General features: G+C 36.6%; 1 protein-coding gene across 16 annotated transcripts in view; it reads right to left on the bottom strand.

Annotated features, from left to right (window-relative positions):
- Positions 1–6,573: 6,573 nt before the first annotated feature.
- Positions 6,574–17,326, bottom strand: part of LOC126995740 (uncharacterized) — a 298,135-nt gene continuing 287,382 nt past the window's right edge. For 13 of the 16 annotated variants that reach the window (XM_050855616.1, XM_050855615.1, XM_050855617.1 and 10 more), the window contains 7 exons: positions 16,385–16,532; positions 15,950–16,157; positions 15,368–15,521; positions 12,941–13,210; positions 12,220–12,396; positions 11,752–12,013; positions 6,574–8,488 (listed from right to left, as the gene is read on the bottom strand). In XM_050855616.1, coding sequence (XP_050711573.1) covers positions 8,382–8,488; positions 11,752–12,013; positions 12,220–12,396; positions 12,941–13,210; positions 15,368–15,521; positions 15,950–16,157; positions 16,385–16,532 — 1,326 coding nt within the window. In that variant the 3' untranslated portion in view covers positions 6,574–8,381. Of the gene's footprint in view, positions 8,489–9,389; positions 9,468–11,751; positions 12,014–12,219; positions 12,397–12,940; positions 13,211–15,367; positions 15,522–15,949; positions 16,158–16,384; positions 16,533–17,326 lie in introns of all 16 variants that reach the window. The other 3 variants (XM_050855607.1, XM_050855606.1, XM_050855614.1) reach the window with 3 other exon arrangements.

Here is a 17,326-nt window from a genome sequence, read left to right as displayed (position 1 = left end):
CAAGAGGCCAAAAGAGTGGTCAATTTTGGGAAAAGAGGTGTCTTGATAGTCCTCTCTTGAAAGAGGTCATAGGGAGGAGGAAATACAGATAAAGGAAGCCTGTTCTAGAGTTTACCAGCAGAAGGGATAAAAGAATGAAGATGCTTGTTAACTCTTGCATAAGGGATTTGGACAGTATAGGGGTGAGCAAGAGTAGAAAGTCGAGCGCACCGGGGCCATGGGAGGGGGAGAAGCATGCAGTTGACAAGTTCAGAAGAGCAGTCAGCATGATAGAAAGAGAGGCAACACTGCTGTGGAATTCAAGAGGTAGAAGACTGTCAGTGAGAAAAGGGGAGCTGATGAGACAAAGAGCCCCTGACTCCACTCAGCCTAAAAGGGCTGTGTGTGTGGAGCCACCCCACACGTGAGATGCATGCTCCATACATAGTTAATTCTTGCATGCTCCATGCATAGTTAATTCTTCCCCATATATTTACCAAAAAAAAAATGCTCCCAAATTCTCTGGGGAGGAAACCAACTGAGATGGGTGGATTTGTCCCACCTCACTTTACACTGAGTGAAAGTGGTGAGTCAAATTGTGATACAAAATCTCAGGTGATACAGGCTTTTCAAAATGTATTTTATTATTCCTACTTGGAGTCTTCTAATGGATAGTTGAATAATTAAAATCTACATTAGTTTTGCATACTCACCACAATAGAAAGGGCATGTACTCCAGTTTTCAGCTCATCAGCAAGTACAGTATTGACTAAGCGGTGACGCTGTAGAAAAATGGTAAAAATGCAGTAAATATGGTGTGATTCCCAATTTATAAACTTCTGTTGCTACAATGGTGACAACAAGCACCACAATATTTTATATCTTAGGCTTTTAAGACATTTAGGCATGATGAACATCAAAAGCAAAATCATAACAGCTACAATCAGTGGGGACTCCATATGCATAAAGTATGTTTGTCAGTCACATTATATGCACCATTCTATTTGGTACCCATATCAGGAGGAAAATTCACTGGAAAACTTAGGTGAGGTGTAAAAATTAACTAAGTAAGTATATCAATATACATTCTACAGCTTACCAACAGTGATCTTGCACAGCGGCAGGCAGTGCAACTTCAGGGGAGCATTTTTACTATACCCATGAGCAAGAAGAAATAAATAGATGCAAATGAGATGCCAATTTGAAACAAATTGGCTTCTCAGTTACATCCTTACACCTCACAAACAACAGTCAGTATTATTTAGGTCACAAGCACATTGTATCATTGGTGCATCATGTTTGGACCTGCTGCTGGGTGTGATGCAGTTTTATTCTGAATGGGGAGCATACAAGTCATGACATCATTTGTATCACACAGCCCCATTACTCAGACATGAATGGTACCAATACTGAAAAACAATTGATATTGAAAATGTGAACCATGCAGAATCTCATCTGAAAACAAGAAGGAAGGCAGTAATGAGTTACTCCTCCACACCCATGGTGTTGGCACCCCCACCATCCTTAAACCCGGACTTCTAGGCTCTCTACAATGTCAGCTGGACACAACTTCAACCCTTGCTACAAGGGGCCTTAAGAGTATCAAGTGGAACTCCAAGGGGCAGCATGAGCTTCTTTATAATACTTGTCGGCACCACTAACAGGCTGGGGCCAACCAGCAGGCCCCATCATGAAAGTCTACTGGCACTGTGGGCCCAACATAAAGAAAAGGGGTGTACAGTAGTGTATAGGCACGGAGAACTAGATACTGCCGTGGTTACCATTATAAGAGAAATTTCAAGAAGAAAAGGTAGATGAAAATAGACTTTGAAGCGATATGTAAATAGATTGATAGGTAGGTTAAGAAAACTTAAAAGTTTACCTTGATGAGAGGCAAGCCATTGAATTCTTCAGAGACTACCAACACCTTGAAATGAGTCTCTGAACCTGGTGGAACATTGTGCATGTAGGATTCATTAACAGTTTCTAGGTGGGAAGGCTGCAGAGCTTCATTTAACTTATTTATTATTACTGATTCCACTGGGCCACCTGGAAAGAGCAAATAAACTACAATGAATATTTCAGAAGTAGATAAAAGAGTCACCTTACTAAAATAACAAGAAAAATGTTCAGCTTTACTAAATACTTGAATATTTTTTTCATAAAATTAAAGCAATACTTTCTTACTGATTAAGTTTAGTACAGATTTATACTGGGATACATGACAAGGCTACGCATATGAGCAGATATTTTTTTTATTGCACATGGCTATACAATTGCCAGCCTTGGAAATTAAACTGGTGGAATAATTATGTAAAGGGATGTACGATAAGGATTGGTGTTAAACTCTATATGGGTATGTCCAAAGATTTAGTACTGGCCAGCATTTTTGCTGCATGTTATCTTTCTATAAGCATTGGGTACTGAAAATATCATACAATAAGTGAACAAAACTACAAGTAGCTGGTTATCTAGAGCATGCAGGCATAAAGTCCTGGAGGCCAGGGTTCAAGTCCTGCCTGATGCTACAATCTGACAATATTCAGTCATCGTCAAGTAGCTTAAGACAAACCACATGCTCTCCTGATGACAAAACTTCAAGCAATTGGTCAGCTGGTAAATGGAGAACATATACAGCCTGGAGTTAGGCGGAGGTGCGCAATGTTCCCATGGTCGTTTAACATCTACTACAAAATAACTATTTAAAGACCAGCAGAATGAATGTTACCCAGCATCAGAATCGAACCAATGCGTTGGTGCCGTTGTTCACCTTGCCACCCGAGGGTCTAAAAGGAATGGGGCAACTCATCCTGTTGCCTTTCCTGCCTGACCTGGCCTGGTGGGGGTAACTGTGGCTTTACTCTATCAGATGCAAGCAGATGACATATAAAAGCTGGGTAATATTCAACTTGTCTTGTTCTTAGCCAGCAGAATGATGGTTGAGAATGGGAACAGAATGAGTGCAAAAGACATGGTACTTTTAGCACAACCATGAGTCTACAAAGGTATGTTACAGGGTTTGTTGAGGTATGTTAAATTATTGCAGACATAAAACTAAGCTGAGGGATATAAGCTTATAGTACCCAAAAAGGAAGGAAACACAAAATGCAACACTGAAATAAATAGTATTTGAGCCATATTTGATAAGGCAGATGGCCTGAGTAGTTTTAAACTGAGTGGAAGAGTAAAGCTAAGTTACTAAACTATCAAAGTCCCTAAAAATGATTCATCACTACTCTAAAAGAACATAACTAAGAACAAAGAAATAGATAATACTTGCATGAAGCCATTGCATGGAGATATCTATAACTGTTGGCAGGGTGTGTAATCAACTGCTGAACTGATCCTGAAGAAAAAACAAATATGCAATTACTTATCATTCGACACATGATTAACCTGACAAGATTTCCACTATTCACGGGTGGATGCTACAGTCTGGTTAAACTCTGGTATTATATATTACCAGAGCCCTGAATTGGATTCTTTCTCCTTTCCGGAAGTCACTTGTTACTGCACTGCATTCAGGGACCAAAAAGAATAATATGCCTTTTCACTACCTTTACCACTTTTTCATTACTTTTGAGTTTTTCCGCCTTCATATTATGGTTAAGGGACATGTATTTCGTCCCTTAAGTACAATATGGAGGCGTAATATCGTATTTTGGAGGCGGGGGAACAAAGTATCCCAGTCACCCCCCCCGTGACGCCCTGAGGCGGCTGCAAAAAACTCACTAACTTTTCAAAAATCGCTAGCAGCGATTCTATCAATTTGCGAGGCATATATATGGGGTTCAAAATGCATAGAATTATGAGATCTAACCCATGGTTAGGGTGAGAAGTACCGCGGTGAGATGGGCAACTCTCTGGACATTTACCAAATCTTCCTCAATATGACAAACACAAAACACATGAATATGGAGGCGAGCAACAGGAATTATGTAGATCATAGGTAAATCCCGTGGATCTTATTGGTAAGTCTATCTGGTATTGAGTAAAAATTACAGATATATTTTGGTTTGGGCGCTAAGAATTATTCTGTGTTGGACTGTCGAACCGGCCCATTAGGTACTTCCCCTGCTCACCTGTTGGCATGGCACACCTCCCGCACACTTACCCTACACGAACAGTTACACCTGCCTGCCAGTGGACTGTACTGTACACCGCCTACACAAGACACGCCTGCCCACTCTTCAGTCTTTGTTGATCACACTCAACAAAAGGCGCAAACCTGACTTACTTAACATTGAGACAGCGATTACGAAAGTTGTGCCGCCGCCTCGGGTCTGCCTGCTGTTTGTTTTGGTCCGATTGTTTCTTCTTCTTTTGACCAGCGCTAGGGGTGGGCAGGTACTGGTACCAGTACCGGTCTAACGGTACCAGCTAAACGGTACGGTACCGGTACCAGATTGCTCGGTACCGGTACCAGTTGCTCGGATTTATTTATTGGATTTATTAATAATTCTTCATGTCCGATTTTTTTTTTAGGTTGCTAATAAATATTGTTATTGTTATTAGACTATGATCTAGTATATCCATAATAACTATACATGCTATTTTTTTATCGAAAAAATAAATATTCACTTCATTCAGAGAGAGAGAGAGAGAGAGAGAGAGAGAGAGAGAGAGAGAGAGAGAGAGAGACATAGAAAATCAGACCACACAGACCCCATGGTCCAGACTAGGTGGTCTGTCCTTAAACCTTAGTGATTTTACATCAGAAGGCTCCTAAACGTTGCATTTTTACTCTAGATGATATTAAGTTGAAGGAGAGAGAGTTTTCTTTACAGGAAATTTATTTGGGAATTTCATCAGAAGTCATTAAGAAAAAAAAAACTCCTTCGGGTACCGGTACCGGTACCGGTACTAACGGTACTTAAGTTTTCGGTACCGGTACTACCGGTACTCAAATTAACGGTACTTGCCCATCCCTAACCAGCGCTTCGTAGGTCCTCCTCCTCGCGGTCCTCTTTTCTGTTGTCAATTATTGTATTGAAGTGTAATTGTTACAAGCCCCAGAGAAACACAGGTAATTTACGTTGACTGAAAGAATAGCTCAAGCTTCGTGGGCCCTGTGACTCTATACCCGCTAGTTGACAACTCTGGAATATACCTCATTACCGAATGGAATCAACTTCGATCTGTACCGTTGATTTTTTTATTTTTTTTATTCAAGTATATATTTATTTAAGTGCCTCACCTCCAGCGCTTGGTGACACCGGACGACACACACAGATGGCGGGCTCGCCTCAACTGAGATCTCCCAGGTTCTATTCCCGGGCAGTCCCTTTCAATCTCTTTTTCCATCCAAAAGTCACTGCGCAGACAGCGCAGTGAATGGGTATTGGATATCAGTCGGAGGAGTGTGTGCGTATGTATGTGTGTGTAGCTACGTGTCGTGTCTACGTGTGTGTTACCAAAGATCCATGACCTGAGCCCCAAAGTTCACTCGGAGAGGGGGAGAGTGATCAGAATAGTAACAGGGACAAGTTACTGATTTAGTTGTGAAAGGTAAATCAGCACTTTAAATTATTTGGAGGAATTAAAACAGTTGAAAGGCAGAGTTTCGAATCAGCCATGGAAGAACCGGACCGAATCAGGTCCGAACGAGCGAGGTTCTAATGAGATGGCATTCTTCATAAAAAAAAAGCTCATTTAAAAGAAAATCCATGAAGATCGTTAAAAATACACTGAACATTAGCCAACTCCCCCCCCCCCCGAAAAAAAAAAGTTAATAGGCCTGAGATTGCGGTGATAAGGACTTCAAGTACCGAGTGTTCATTGGTAGCGCACCGGATGGTTGTTTGACAACCACTCGTCAGTAACCAGTGGTTGGAATTAACTTTTGTACAGTTATTTTACTTATTAAAATATTTACTTACGTGGGTCACCTCCAGAGCTTGTTGACACTGAAAGATTTCACTCGATCAACAAATGAAGTGTGAAATAAACTTTGTACAAGTCTAAATGTATAAGAGAAGCGTACGTAACACGTATGGCCACCTTGACTGCCAGGGGAAAAGTGTGTGTGTGTGTGTGTGTGTGTGTGAGAGAGAGAGAGAGAGAGAGAGAGAGAGAGAGAGAGAGAGACCTTAAGGATAACCATTTGAGAACATCTATATGTCTGATGTCTTTCTTGCAGAGGTGGGTGAAGGACACTGATCGTTTGATGAGTGTGCTTGGTAAATGTTTTTAATGGGAAAGCCTTGCCCTCTGCCTCAACTTGTTTTCAAGGATAAAAAAAAAAAATTCCTTAAAGTTTCCTCGTAAAATGTCTTGGATATAATACTGATAATCTGAAATGATTTATAAAACTTTCATTATTAAATTTTGTATTTGGCATTGTATCCATTTATCTGCCATTCTCAAATATTTCATTCAACATGTTATTAAGTTAATTGATAACTAGTTTATTTTTTCCCCTACACTTATGAGACAGCAGCCAGTGGAAAGAAAATCCCAGAGGAGAGGATCCCTGCTCCTCAGCCTCATTCCTGTTGCTTACCTTTTGTGACATGGAGAGAAAGTGAAGCCAAATATTATCAAACCTTATGCTTCAGATAAAATTCTAGAAAAAAGTATAAATCAAAATTGATGGATCAATGAGGTTTTTATTGCACAATACAATCTTTTGCACAATTTTCAAAAAATAGTATTGGCAATGTATGGTAATAGCATTTTTGTAAAAAATACACAAGTTCAAGAGCAGTTAAAATATACATTGATATTTATAACCAACAGCACAGTCTTTCTCATATTCCTTACATAGTTACTGAAGGCATATAAAATCTTAGGTGATAAAATTTTCTCCGCCAGTCCCACCACATTCATAGCAATTCCTGGTTATTTTGAAGTAAAATGATATTGAATATTATTGCTTAGATATGTCTGAAAGAACTCAATTTGTATATTGAGTAACAATAAATGTAGTTTTTAAAGCTAGTTTCAATTTGCTGCCTTTATGTAAAAAATAATATACACATAATACTTCAGGGCAAAATATAAAAATGCATGAACTAACTTCAATAAAAAAATCTAACTATTGATAGAACATCAGATATTTACACTACTCCATTGTATTGCAGCTGGCTGTCAGTTATTAGGATATAAAAATCACAGCATCTACACAAAAGCTGCCCCACTGGCATGTCCAAGCTATGGGTGATATTTTCATGTAAATGTATAGAAAAATACAAACCATTACACAGTACTCTCTCTTGCAACAAAACTACAAAATAATACCTAGAAATTACATACAAAATACATATAACAATACAAGTACATCCTACATAACTGACAAACCTGCTTCAGTTATTGTGGCACCAAGACTGGATTCATGGGTCATTCAGACAGTCGCTCATTGGTAAAAACTGCAACAATCACCATAAAACTGGAGATACTGGAACACCTTTTCAATACCACATTGGAAGCTCAAATGTATGGACATCCAGTATTAGTTTGAATGTCTGATTTAATACTGAAATTGAGAATGGCCTAACCAGTATCCTGCTAACCATATATATACCAGTAGGTTGAGATGATAAAATTTAGAAGACTGTAAAAAATCTATCATTGTATGGAAGAGCAGCTGAGCAAATAAATTACAGAGAGATTAAAATATGCAACACTGATCTATAGTGACTGCATTTCATTTTACAACAAAGGAATCCCGAATGAGCATCAAGAGTGTAACCAAAGGCTCTTGACAAAGGGGCTGCCTGGTATCCATCTCTTAAACTTGGCACATCTCTTTATTGTGACTCATAAGGCAGATTTCTGTATACACTATGCATTTTGAATACTTAATAACATGAGTTTCTGCATTAAACAAAGGTGTTGATAACATGCTCTCTAAAACAATTATCACATGTATTTCACAAATTTATATATTTTTTGTTACAACAATTTCTATTTATACTCTCAATATATACAACTTATGTTCAAAGAAAATTCTAAAGTGAATTATGGGGTACAATCTGTCACTTGATGATGGTGTTTTTTGTGTTGCCGACACTTAAAACTATGTACCTGGGATGTGTCCACAACTTCATATTTTTTTTGTATCATACAGAATTGTGCTGTCCAAGACTGAGCAATATCAAATTGCAAACCCATTAAAATTGATTTCCTTTTGATCTCAATATTATGATGATCAGAATGTAAAGTAAAGTTTTGTCCTAATTAAAAAATCTATCTATACCTTTTAAATATCTTTCAATTTTCCACTTCAAACAAAGTGAGAGGACACATGTAAAACATTTCTTACTCTCCTATTTAGTAGTTTATAGAGAACAATTTCCCATAATTATTTGGTCATAAACAACATGATACTAGACTAGTTGAGTTTCTAAATATCAAAGTAAAGGCATTTCCATCCTATCATACAGAGGTTATTCCTTGGTTCTCTAGACGAGGTAGTTTTCCCGTTGCTGTACAAGAGGAAGCGGTTGCATGGGGGAGAGGTCATCATCGGAAGAACTGGGTTGCTTGGTCAACATGGTAAGAGCTCGAACTGCAAGCAAAAAATCCAGGTATATTTTAATATTTATAAAGTTGTCATACTGATTTAATATTGGTATAAACATATACACATATATCTATATCTGTCTATCCATTTATCTCTCTAATATCTTATAACTTTATCTATATCTATCTATCAATTTATCAATCAATTTATCTATATCATCTATGTATCAATTTATACCTATCTATTTCAAGCCCCATCCTCTCACAAGAACTTCCCCTAAGGGTGTGAATATGGGAGAAGCATATCTAACTTTCCCTGCTCTGACACACCGTCTAATCATGTTGAATCCTTTGCCTGCCAACACACACACACACACACACACACACACACACACACACACACATATTTCTCTCTCTCTCTCTCTCTCTCTCTCTCTCTTTATTTTACACCTTGTACATATCTCATTTTTACTGTGCATATTTGTGATTGATGTGCTACATTTCACGTCTATGCATCTAATGCATATGATATGGTTGAGAGGATAATAATACTCTTATAACCTACTTTATTCCAATGCACTCATTTCTTCTTTCATAGCTCTCTCCAGCATGCCTTTTTTTAGGCCAGAAAAAATAAATCTTTACTATTGTGGTGATTAAATCAATATTAGCGTTGATTATGTTGAAATTAATTTAGAGCAAATGAGACTCCTGTGATAAAACATATGAGGACTGTGCAGAGAAACACCTGTGAAAGAATAATAATGGAAAATATCAAGTTTTAGGCCGAAAAAACATTCCACAGGCACTCTACATGACTCGATCTGTCATGTAACATGAATTAATAACTTATTCACAAGAGAACTAAACTGGTATTAAGACAGCAATCAATAACTTAACTGGTAAGAAAATATTACAAGAAATGAAGCATCAGCTTGGGCTCTTACCCAAGTTAGCTGTCTAGGTATGTGTACCCACCTGATGCTACATGGACAGCTACAGGTGAGGCTCCACTGTGGTGTGTGCTGAAAATGGGGAAAACAAAACACATTCAACATGCAACTACAAACTGGCATACTTTCAAACCACAAACTACCATGCAAGTGAGACTGATCAGACCACACTCGTAAATCTCTAATTCATACGTGATAAAAGTGATCAAATATTGTGTTTATATTTCTTCAACTTAGAAAATAATCAAAAGCTCTTGCATAAAAGTACTGCAGTACATCAAAACGTTTAAGTAAAATGAGGTTTGCATTGTATTATACTTTAGGTCTGTATCAATTTCCAAGGCTCAGGAACCTAAAAACCTTTTGAAAACACCTGAGTAAGCACCAGTGTAAGGTACTCAGTCATCTCATAACGGCATATACCTACTTTTAAAATGTTTCCTGATGATTATCATCAAGTTATATGTTTAATATGATGCATATATATGTCTAATGATAATGCTTATTTACATATAATTTAGTTTTATTATACTGCTATCATATGAAAAACATGGCTACTGTATATACTAGCCCCTCTCATTCTACTGTATCTTTTTTTAAGTAAATGGCACTTTTAAACATAATGAAAACTGAGGGGTTTGATACTTTATATACAGTCTAGCAATCAACAATACAGCAATCAATCAATGATTGGATCTAACCATAAGTTATATGTAAGTTATGTGTAAACAAAACAATTACAAGGCAAATACTGCTTATGATAGTGTGAAAAAAGTAAAATGTCAATAAAGGAAAATTTGAAGCAGTCAGTACAATGGTACTTGCAAGAGGATTTGATCACATAAGGTTGACTTACTAACTGATCCTATTTGGATGCAATGAAAATCAGATGAAAGCCATCATTAGTTATAAAAACAAAAACACTGAAACAACAGTTCTCACATGGCAGCTTTATGCAGAAAGAGCCAATAAACAAAACATTCATGCATAAAATATATATATATATATATATATATATATATATATATATATATATATATATATATATATATATATATATATATATATATATATATATATATATATATATATATATATATATACATATATTGGTTGACATGTTGAAAGAAGTACACAACATGCTTCAGCCAAAAATGCAAACAATATGTGAATTTTTAAAGCAATAAATGAAGTAGAGTGAATAAATATAAAATTACATGCCAAGCTGTAACACATGATATTATAACTTACATATTCAACAGTCTAACTAAACATTTAAAACAATGTTAATTCAAAGCTAGGCACAACAAATATAGGCATATGCAAACTGATTATGAGTATCTCAAATAAAAGGTGCTGGCATCTATTAATCTAAATTTAGTTGAAACCTTGCAGTCTTTTATATGTTGTTTATCATGGTGAAGTGTGCAATGTAATATAACCTTTACAGAACAGAAAATTGCAGTGAAAGCAAAATCTTATATCCTTCCCTTAATTTCCCGCTGTTTCAAGAACTATTGTGTTACATAATTAGTTTTAGTGATATAAGTGTACTGCTAAGGTTTTAAGCAAGAGATAATAAAGGTTTTCCAATGTGCGGCAGTAATTGCTCTTTAACATGTTTTAGTGTCTTCTCTTTTGTTTACTTTACTATATGAGAACCCTGCTTTGAATATTCTTTAATATTACTTCATTTAAACTTGCTGAAACTTTTGTTACAATCTGAGTGTTTTCATCAATGAAGAACTCCCATTTATCCTGTTACCAATTACATGGATTAAAATAAGCAACACTGGGTTGAAGCTCCAGGTAACTGATGTGCAAAAAAGATGTGTTATGAATATTAAGTAAAATACAAATTTTAATCTTTGCACCAAAGTAGGAAAATATTAAAGGAGCTGCTTTTTACAATTTATGTTGCAGTGAATCCTCATCAAAGAATGTCAGTTCCACAGGGACTTGCAAACACAAACAAGTGAAAACTGAGGTATTAGAGCATTAATGAGCTTATCTGCAAGTTTTTACTTTAGCTAATGCTTTTGAGTTCCTATAGATGCAATAGTTACTGCAACTTTTATGTTGAGTAAAGGAATAAAATTAATAAATAAATTATTTTAATGAACAATATTCAACGTTTAAAAGACACATACTTCTCACAACATCAATATAAATATTTAGTAGTATTAATGGAATACATTTTAGACAAATAAATGCAAACTTAAGAACAAAATCACATTAGAATACAATCAAAACACAATGAAAATAGTTACTTATAAAATTTCATCTTAATAATAATTCAGTGGTTTAATGACCATGCCACTTATAGAAGATGCAAGACTTCAAAACTACTCCATACCTGCTACTACTCTGCTCTTTTCCATGACCTGGCGAGCGAGGATCTGGTTCAAGGCCAGAAGGTGTTCTCGTTCTTTCCTTTCCGCTGCAACTTTAGCTTTCAGTGTAGAGGAACTGGCAGCAACATCGCCATTTGGTGATTTTTCCTCTTTTGTTTCATTTGTTGTCACTGTGGTTTGAGTCTCTGACAACATTTTCCTGATAGACTCAGCTTTCTGCTCCCTATGAACCCGCTCTTCTTCGGTTGGTTCCTTTTCATCATCCTATATGATAAAAATGTAATGGCAGATATGTCAGTATAAGAACAGCTGCTGTAGAAATTGCAAAAGCTATCTTACAATTACATTATAAAAACTTGAACCATTAACCTTTGTTAAAGTGAAAGGATCTTATATTTTCACCAATCAAAATAGAAAATAATCACATAAAATATCTAGAAATAACATTAACCAAAATGGATAGTACTTACTTCATCTGGCATATATCTTTCAGGAATGTATATTTTGTTAGGAGCACCAAGAATGTTGTCTATTGTGGATTCATTAAAGCGAAGGTCTCTTGTACTCAAGGTTGACTTGACAACGTCAGGATGATTACGTGGTCTTAAGGCACGTACCATGTCACAATCATCTCGAGATCTGGCACCCTAATAGGAAGAAAAATTAATTTGACAAAATATTTTGAAAATATCATCTTTCATCCAATGAATATTATGACTGCAAATACTTATGTAATCAGAATTTGTATACCACACACAAAAGACTGAATAGTAGTTTCTGGCAATAAGGAGTGATAAATATTTTGTCCTTTTAACCTAAATTTACTCCTCTGCAATACATGTCATATCCACTTTCCTATAATTTTTTTTCTTAAAATACATATATTCACACACACTGACATACATACAAAAAAGAGATGCATTGACTAGTGGAACAGCCTGGACAAAGAGGTTGACCATTGCAAAGACTTAAATAAGATTACAGCTAAATTTAATAAATCAAGACTCACAGACAGGACCCCCTGAGTATAGCTCATTTCTGTACATCACAACTTAGTAAACAACTAGGTAAACAGTGCACACACATTTTATGAAAATGCATGATAAAACAGTAATTGAGTATTGCTAATAAAAGATACCTTTTGCATTAATTTCCAAGCAAAATGCAAATGTCTTGTTACTGTTACATTACCTCCTCAGCACCCGTGTCCCTTGTTTCCAGTGTCAAGGGACGACTACTGGAGATGGTAAAGTGTCTTCTCTTTTCTTTTGGTACTGTCCTGCGATGTTTTTCAGCTTCTGATGCCATTTCCTTTATTATTTCTTTGGCTGCAGCACTTTTGAACACAGGGGAGGGAGGGTCTGACTTGGAGGGGGATGCTGGGGGTGTCGGCTCAGTTTCACGAGAGAAACCAAAAAGTTGTTCATGCGCACTCAATGGTCGGTCTTTGGGGTTCTCATTCTACAAAATTAAGTTAAATTAAAGCCATGCATTACTGGTACTTCTAATCAAAAATAAAATACTGTTGAAAATATCTTGGCAAATCAAGTATAACACATAAAAGGCAACAAAAATGCACTACAGTGATTACTCAAGTGCCACATCCACTTTCTTCTGGGATGCTAGTATGGAATGCAAATATGTGGAACTCACATATTTATATGCTAATATCTTTGTGGATACTAATGCTCATGCATGCATTATGCTGTAAGAATGAGTTTCAGATGAAGAGTATATCAAATTAAATAATGTGCAAATGTCTGAATTTGATTAATGAGCCTAGCTCCAATGATCTTGCTTCTCAAACACTATACTAAAAACTTGGTGATATAGATGGATTTCAGAATATGAAAAGATAATGCTGTGATACAACAAAGCCTAACACATTCCAAAAACTTGCTTTCATGTCTTGTCTTAACCCCTTCTTTACCAAATATGAGTTTTGATGTACGAGCATACATCACATGAAAACAGCCATGCCACACCAGAACTGCTGGGGATGTACGCTCATACACCACGTAATGAATGGCAGAATCTGGGCCTCAGGGAAGGCCAGTAACTCTGTTTCTGTGGTCTTCGTAATGGCAACTCCTCTGTGTTCTGCCAACAAAGCAGTGAGCGATGTGTGACGTCGTAATACGTCATAACACTACCACAAATGGCTTGCTCCCTATCTATGACGTGACCTTTTTAACACCAATCATTATTCTTTATTTTTATTTCAAACATATAGCATGACAATCTCCGAAGACATATGGCAATAATTAAACGCCAGTTGCCTTTGGTTGTCAATGAGAGGAAGTGCCCAGAATATTTTCCTCTCCATCATGGCGTCGCCTGCAGAGTCTTACCATGCGGACTATTTCATTCCTCATGACTCTGGATTAGAAATGTCAGATGATGATGAGACATTGTCTGATATATAAGTGGACGACAGTGACACTGATTATGACCCAGGGAAAGCTAGTGACACTGACGGCGCTGACACAAGTGATGACGGGGAGGCAGAGGGGGTGGATAGCAAAGCTACACTTTCAGCAAGTGGTTCTCGCTCGCCATCCCCATTACAGGCTTCCACACGTTTCAAGCTGCTGTCAGATCCATTTGCTGATGCTTGCCCTAGCGTTCTGCCTAGTGTGGAAGAGGATTTTGTTGATGTTCATCCAGGAATTGTTGCACATCATGAATCACATTCAATGACTGCACTTGACTGTTTTCAGTTGTGTATTACAAAGGATGTAGTGAACTTGCTGTGTGTGTAGACAAACTCATGCAGCACAGTATACAAAAAGATCGTAAGGTGAATAGTTTGGTCGCTACAATAAAATATACACAACTCCCCACACCGCGGAAAGTGTAGCTGTCAGGTTGGTATGTCGGGGGAACGCAATGTTTACATACACGGTGGCACTTGGTAAAAAAGGGGTGAACAGTCCTACTTAATTTATATATTTGTAATTCATGCATTAATTCACACAACATGAAAACAAGTTTGTGTGGAAAGAGCAGACAGGAGGTATAGTAAACCACACAATACTGAAACCATTCAGTATTGATTCGTGACAGATCTGAATCCAAATATGGCATGATGGTTTGTGAAAATATTGAACAGAAAAAAACTTCAAAATAGGTGTTAAAACCATACTGTGTAAATAATTCAGACACTGAATCAATATCTTAAAAAGGTTTATATATATATATATATATATATATATATATATATATATATATATATATATATATATATATATATATATATATATATATATATATATATATATATATATATATATATATATATATATATATATATGATTCTTTCGGCGAGTGTGATTGTACTGATTTTGAGTATTCATAATGAATAATGCATGTCTGAAGATCAGTGAGAGCAGCTGTTGAAAATAGTGATATTTTAAGCTTAATAGGGAACTAATAAACTGCAGGACGTGAGTAACTACTGCATTAAAATTTCAAAACTTAAGAAAGGATAAAAAGGATGTAATACAACACAAAACACTGAATAGATAAAAACATGCATGAGCTCATTTTGAGCCTTGTAACATCAACTTTGTTCCTAAACAAAAAGCAATTAACAGTTGATGATGATTTGAAACTTACTTTGGACTTCCAATTGGTTGATTTTCTTAATGCAAGATTGCTTGGACGAGTCATTGTTCCAGAATTTCCTACACTTGTTCTCATCATTGCTGCCATCATACTGGCTTTCTCACCAGGACCATTACGGCCATAGTTGCGAGGCAGAGAGGCAGACCTGCGAGATAATGAAATTTCATTATAATATGCTGTGTAAGAGTCTGGGCCGATTACTCAAACTCTCTGGTACTGACATTCATATTGGTGTAAGCTGTTTGAGATGAATGAGGGTGGGTTTTTAGATGTAAAGAAGCTAGAATGATTAAAATTTAAGGAGGAAAAAATAAAGAGCTACCAAATGAAATAGGCCACAGAATCATTCATAGGACACTAACATGGCTCCCTGAACATATAAAAATTCTTTCATTCAGAATTTATGAGGAAATTCATAATAAGTACAGAGGGAGAGATAAAAGATAGTTATACAGAAGTAAGGTAGGAAGAGCAGGCTTCTAGGCACTGTGGTGTTTTAACAACCATACTCAAGGAAATTCTTGACAAAGACAGAATTTTAAATACATGAGTGCTTTTATTAAATCTGACTACCTTGCAGCAAATGAAGGCATCGGAGGTTCGTTTTCCACATCTGAAAAACCATCACTCTCCACGTCATCCTCTAGCAGGTGAGTCAAACTGGAGTCCCCAATGGTGACACGTTTTCCTCCTGTTGTACGATCTTTTCTTCTCTCTGTAGACTCCCTCTTAACTATTCTTACTGTCTTGATTTCTAAAGGTTTTTCCTTTGGAAGAATTCCTGAAAATACATAATGATTAGCATTAAGATATTTTGAGAAATGTGACAGGATGTGCCCAGAAGCTTCCTACCAGCATAAAATGGGTTCAAAAGAATCCAATCACTGTTATCGAAACTTGATATCTACTGTAATTCCATTATAATTGAAAATATTATTATGAAAGTCTTTATTGTCGAGGCCTTACTTAAGGTTTTACTAAAACGATACAAATGTTATTACAACATACCGTAATATCTCTTCATCCTGTCATCTGCATCACTAATATCCATGTGATTTGTTGGTTGTTGTTGTTCTTCTCCATCTGGCTTGTTATCAGCAGCATCCCGGTCCAGTGTCATCATGCTTCTTATATCATGGTCACCGTTTAGTAACATCTGCAAAATATTGTGATGACTATTCATGTAACTTGAAGGATTGCATTCTATAGAACTGCACAGAGCATGTGGTGACATGGGAAGTTATTAAGTGGATGAAAGGATTCAAGACTGGGTATGTTAATAAGGTTCATATAGTGAAAGGGCAAAACAGGACTCAGAGCAAATATGTTCAAGAAAAATAAATTAAGATTTAATGAAAAGATTGGTGGTTATTGCTTTTGTAGATAAAGCAGTGAATGACTAGAAGTGTCATTTGCTAAGTAAACATACTGTTGATATTTACAAGAAAAGGTTAGTTAAATTCTAGGATGGAGAAGATAGACTGTGATAGGTTTGCAGGGGCTGCCTTATGTAAGCAGACTGGCTCTTTGCAAATCCCTCATGTTCTTATTCTAATGACATACCATATTATTTTCTCATCTTGCATGATGATGTGAATGCAAAGCAATAGCAGATGTATTAAACTGGAAAAATAGTGCATGCTGCAACAGAAAGCAGAAGTGCTGGCCACTCAAATAGTGTTATCTTGGGCCCATTGGCGTTGTGGAGGAAAAGCCTACATTGCCATAAAAAGAAGTGAGACACTGGGACAGACTTAAGGTAAATAGAGATTACTGCTCTACTAATCAGTCTTCAGACAGCAACAACACACCCAATGCAGGAATTGTGGGTATAGAGAGTGAGGCTGCCACATAGCAGCAACCACCACAAGTATTCTATGTAAGAGTAAGTGAATTAGTGTATGTATGTAACCATAAAAACAATTCAGTAGTTGGAAAACTTCTGATTGT

The sequence above is a fragment of the Eriocheir sinensis genome, chromosome 8, assembly GCF_024679095.1.
Source record: "Eriocheir sinensis breed Jianghai 21 chromosome 8, ASM2467909v1, whole genome shotgun sequence".
NCBI classification, from domain to species: Eukaryota; Metazoa; Arthropoda; class Malacostraca; order Decapoda; family Varunidae; genus Eriocheir; species Eriocheir sinensis.
This window is presented reverse-complemented; position numbering and strand designations above follow the sequence as displayed.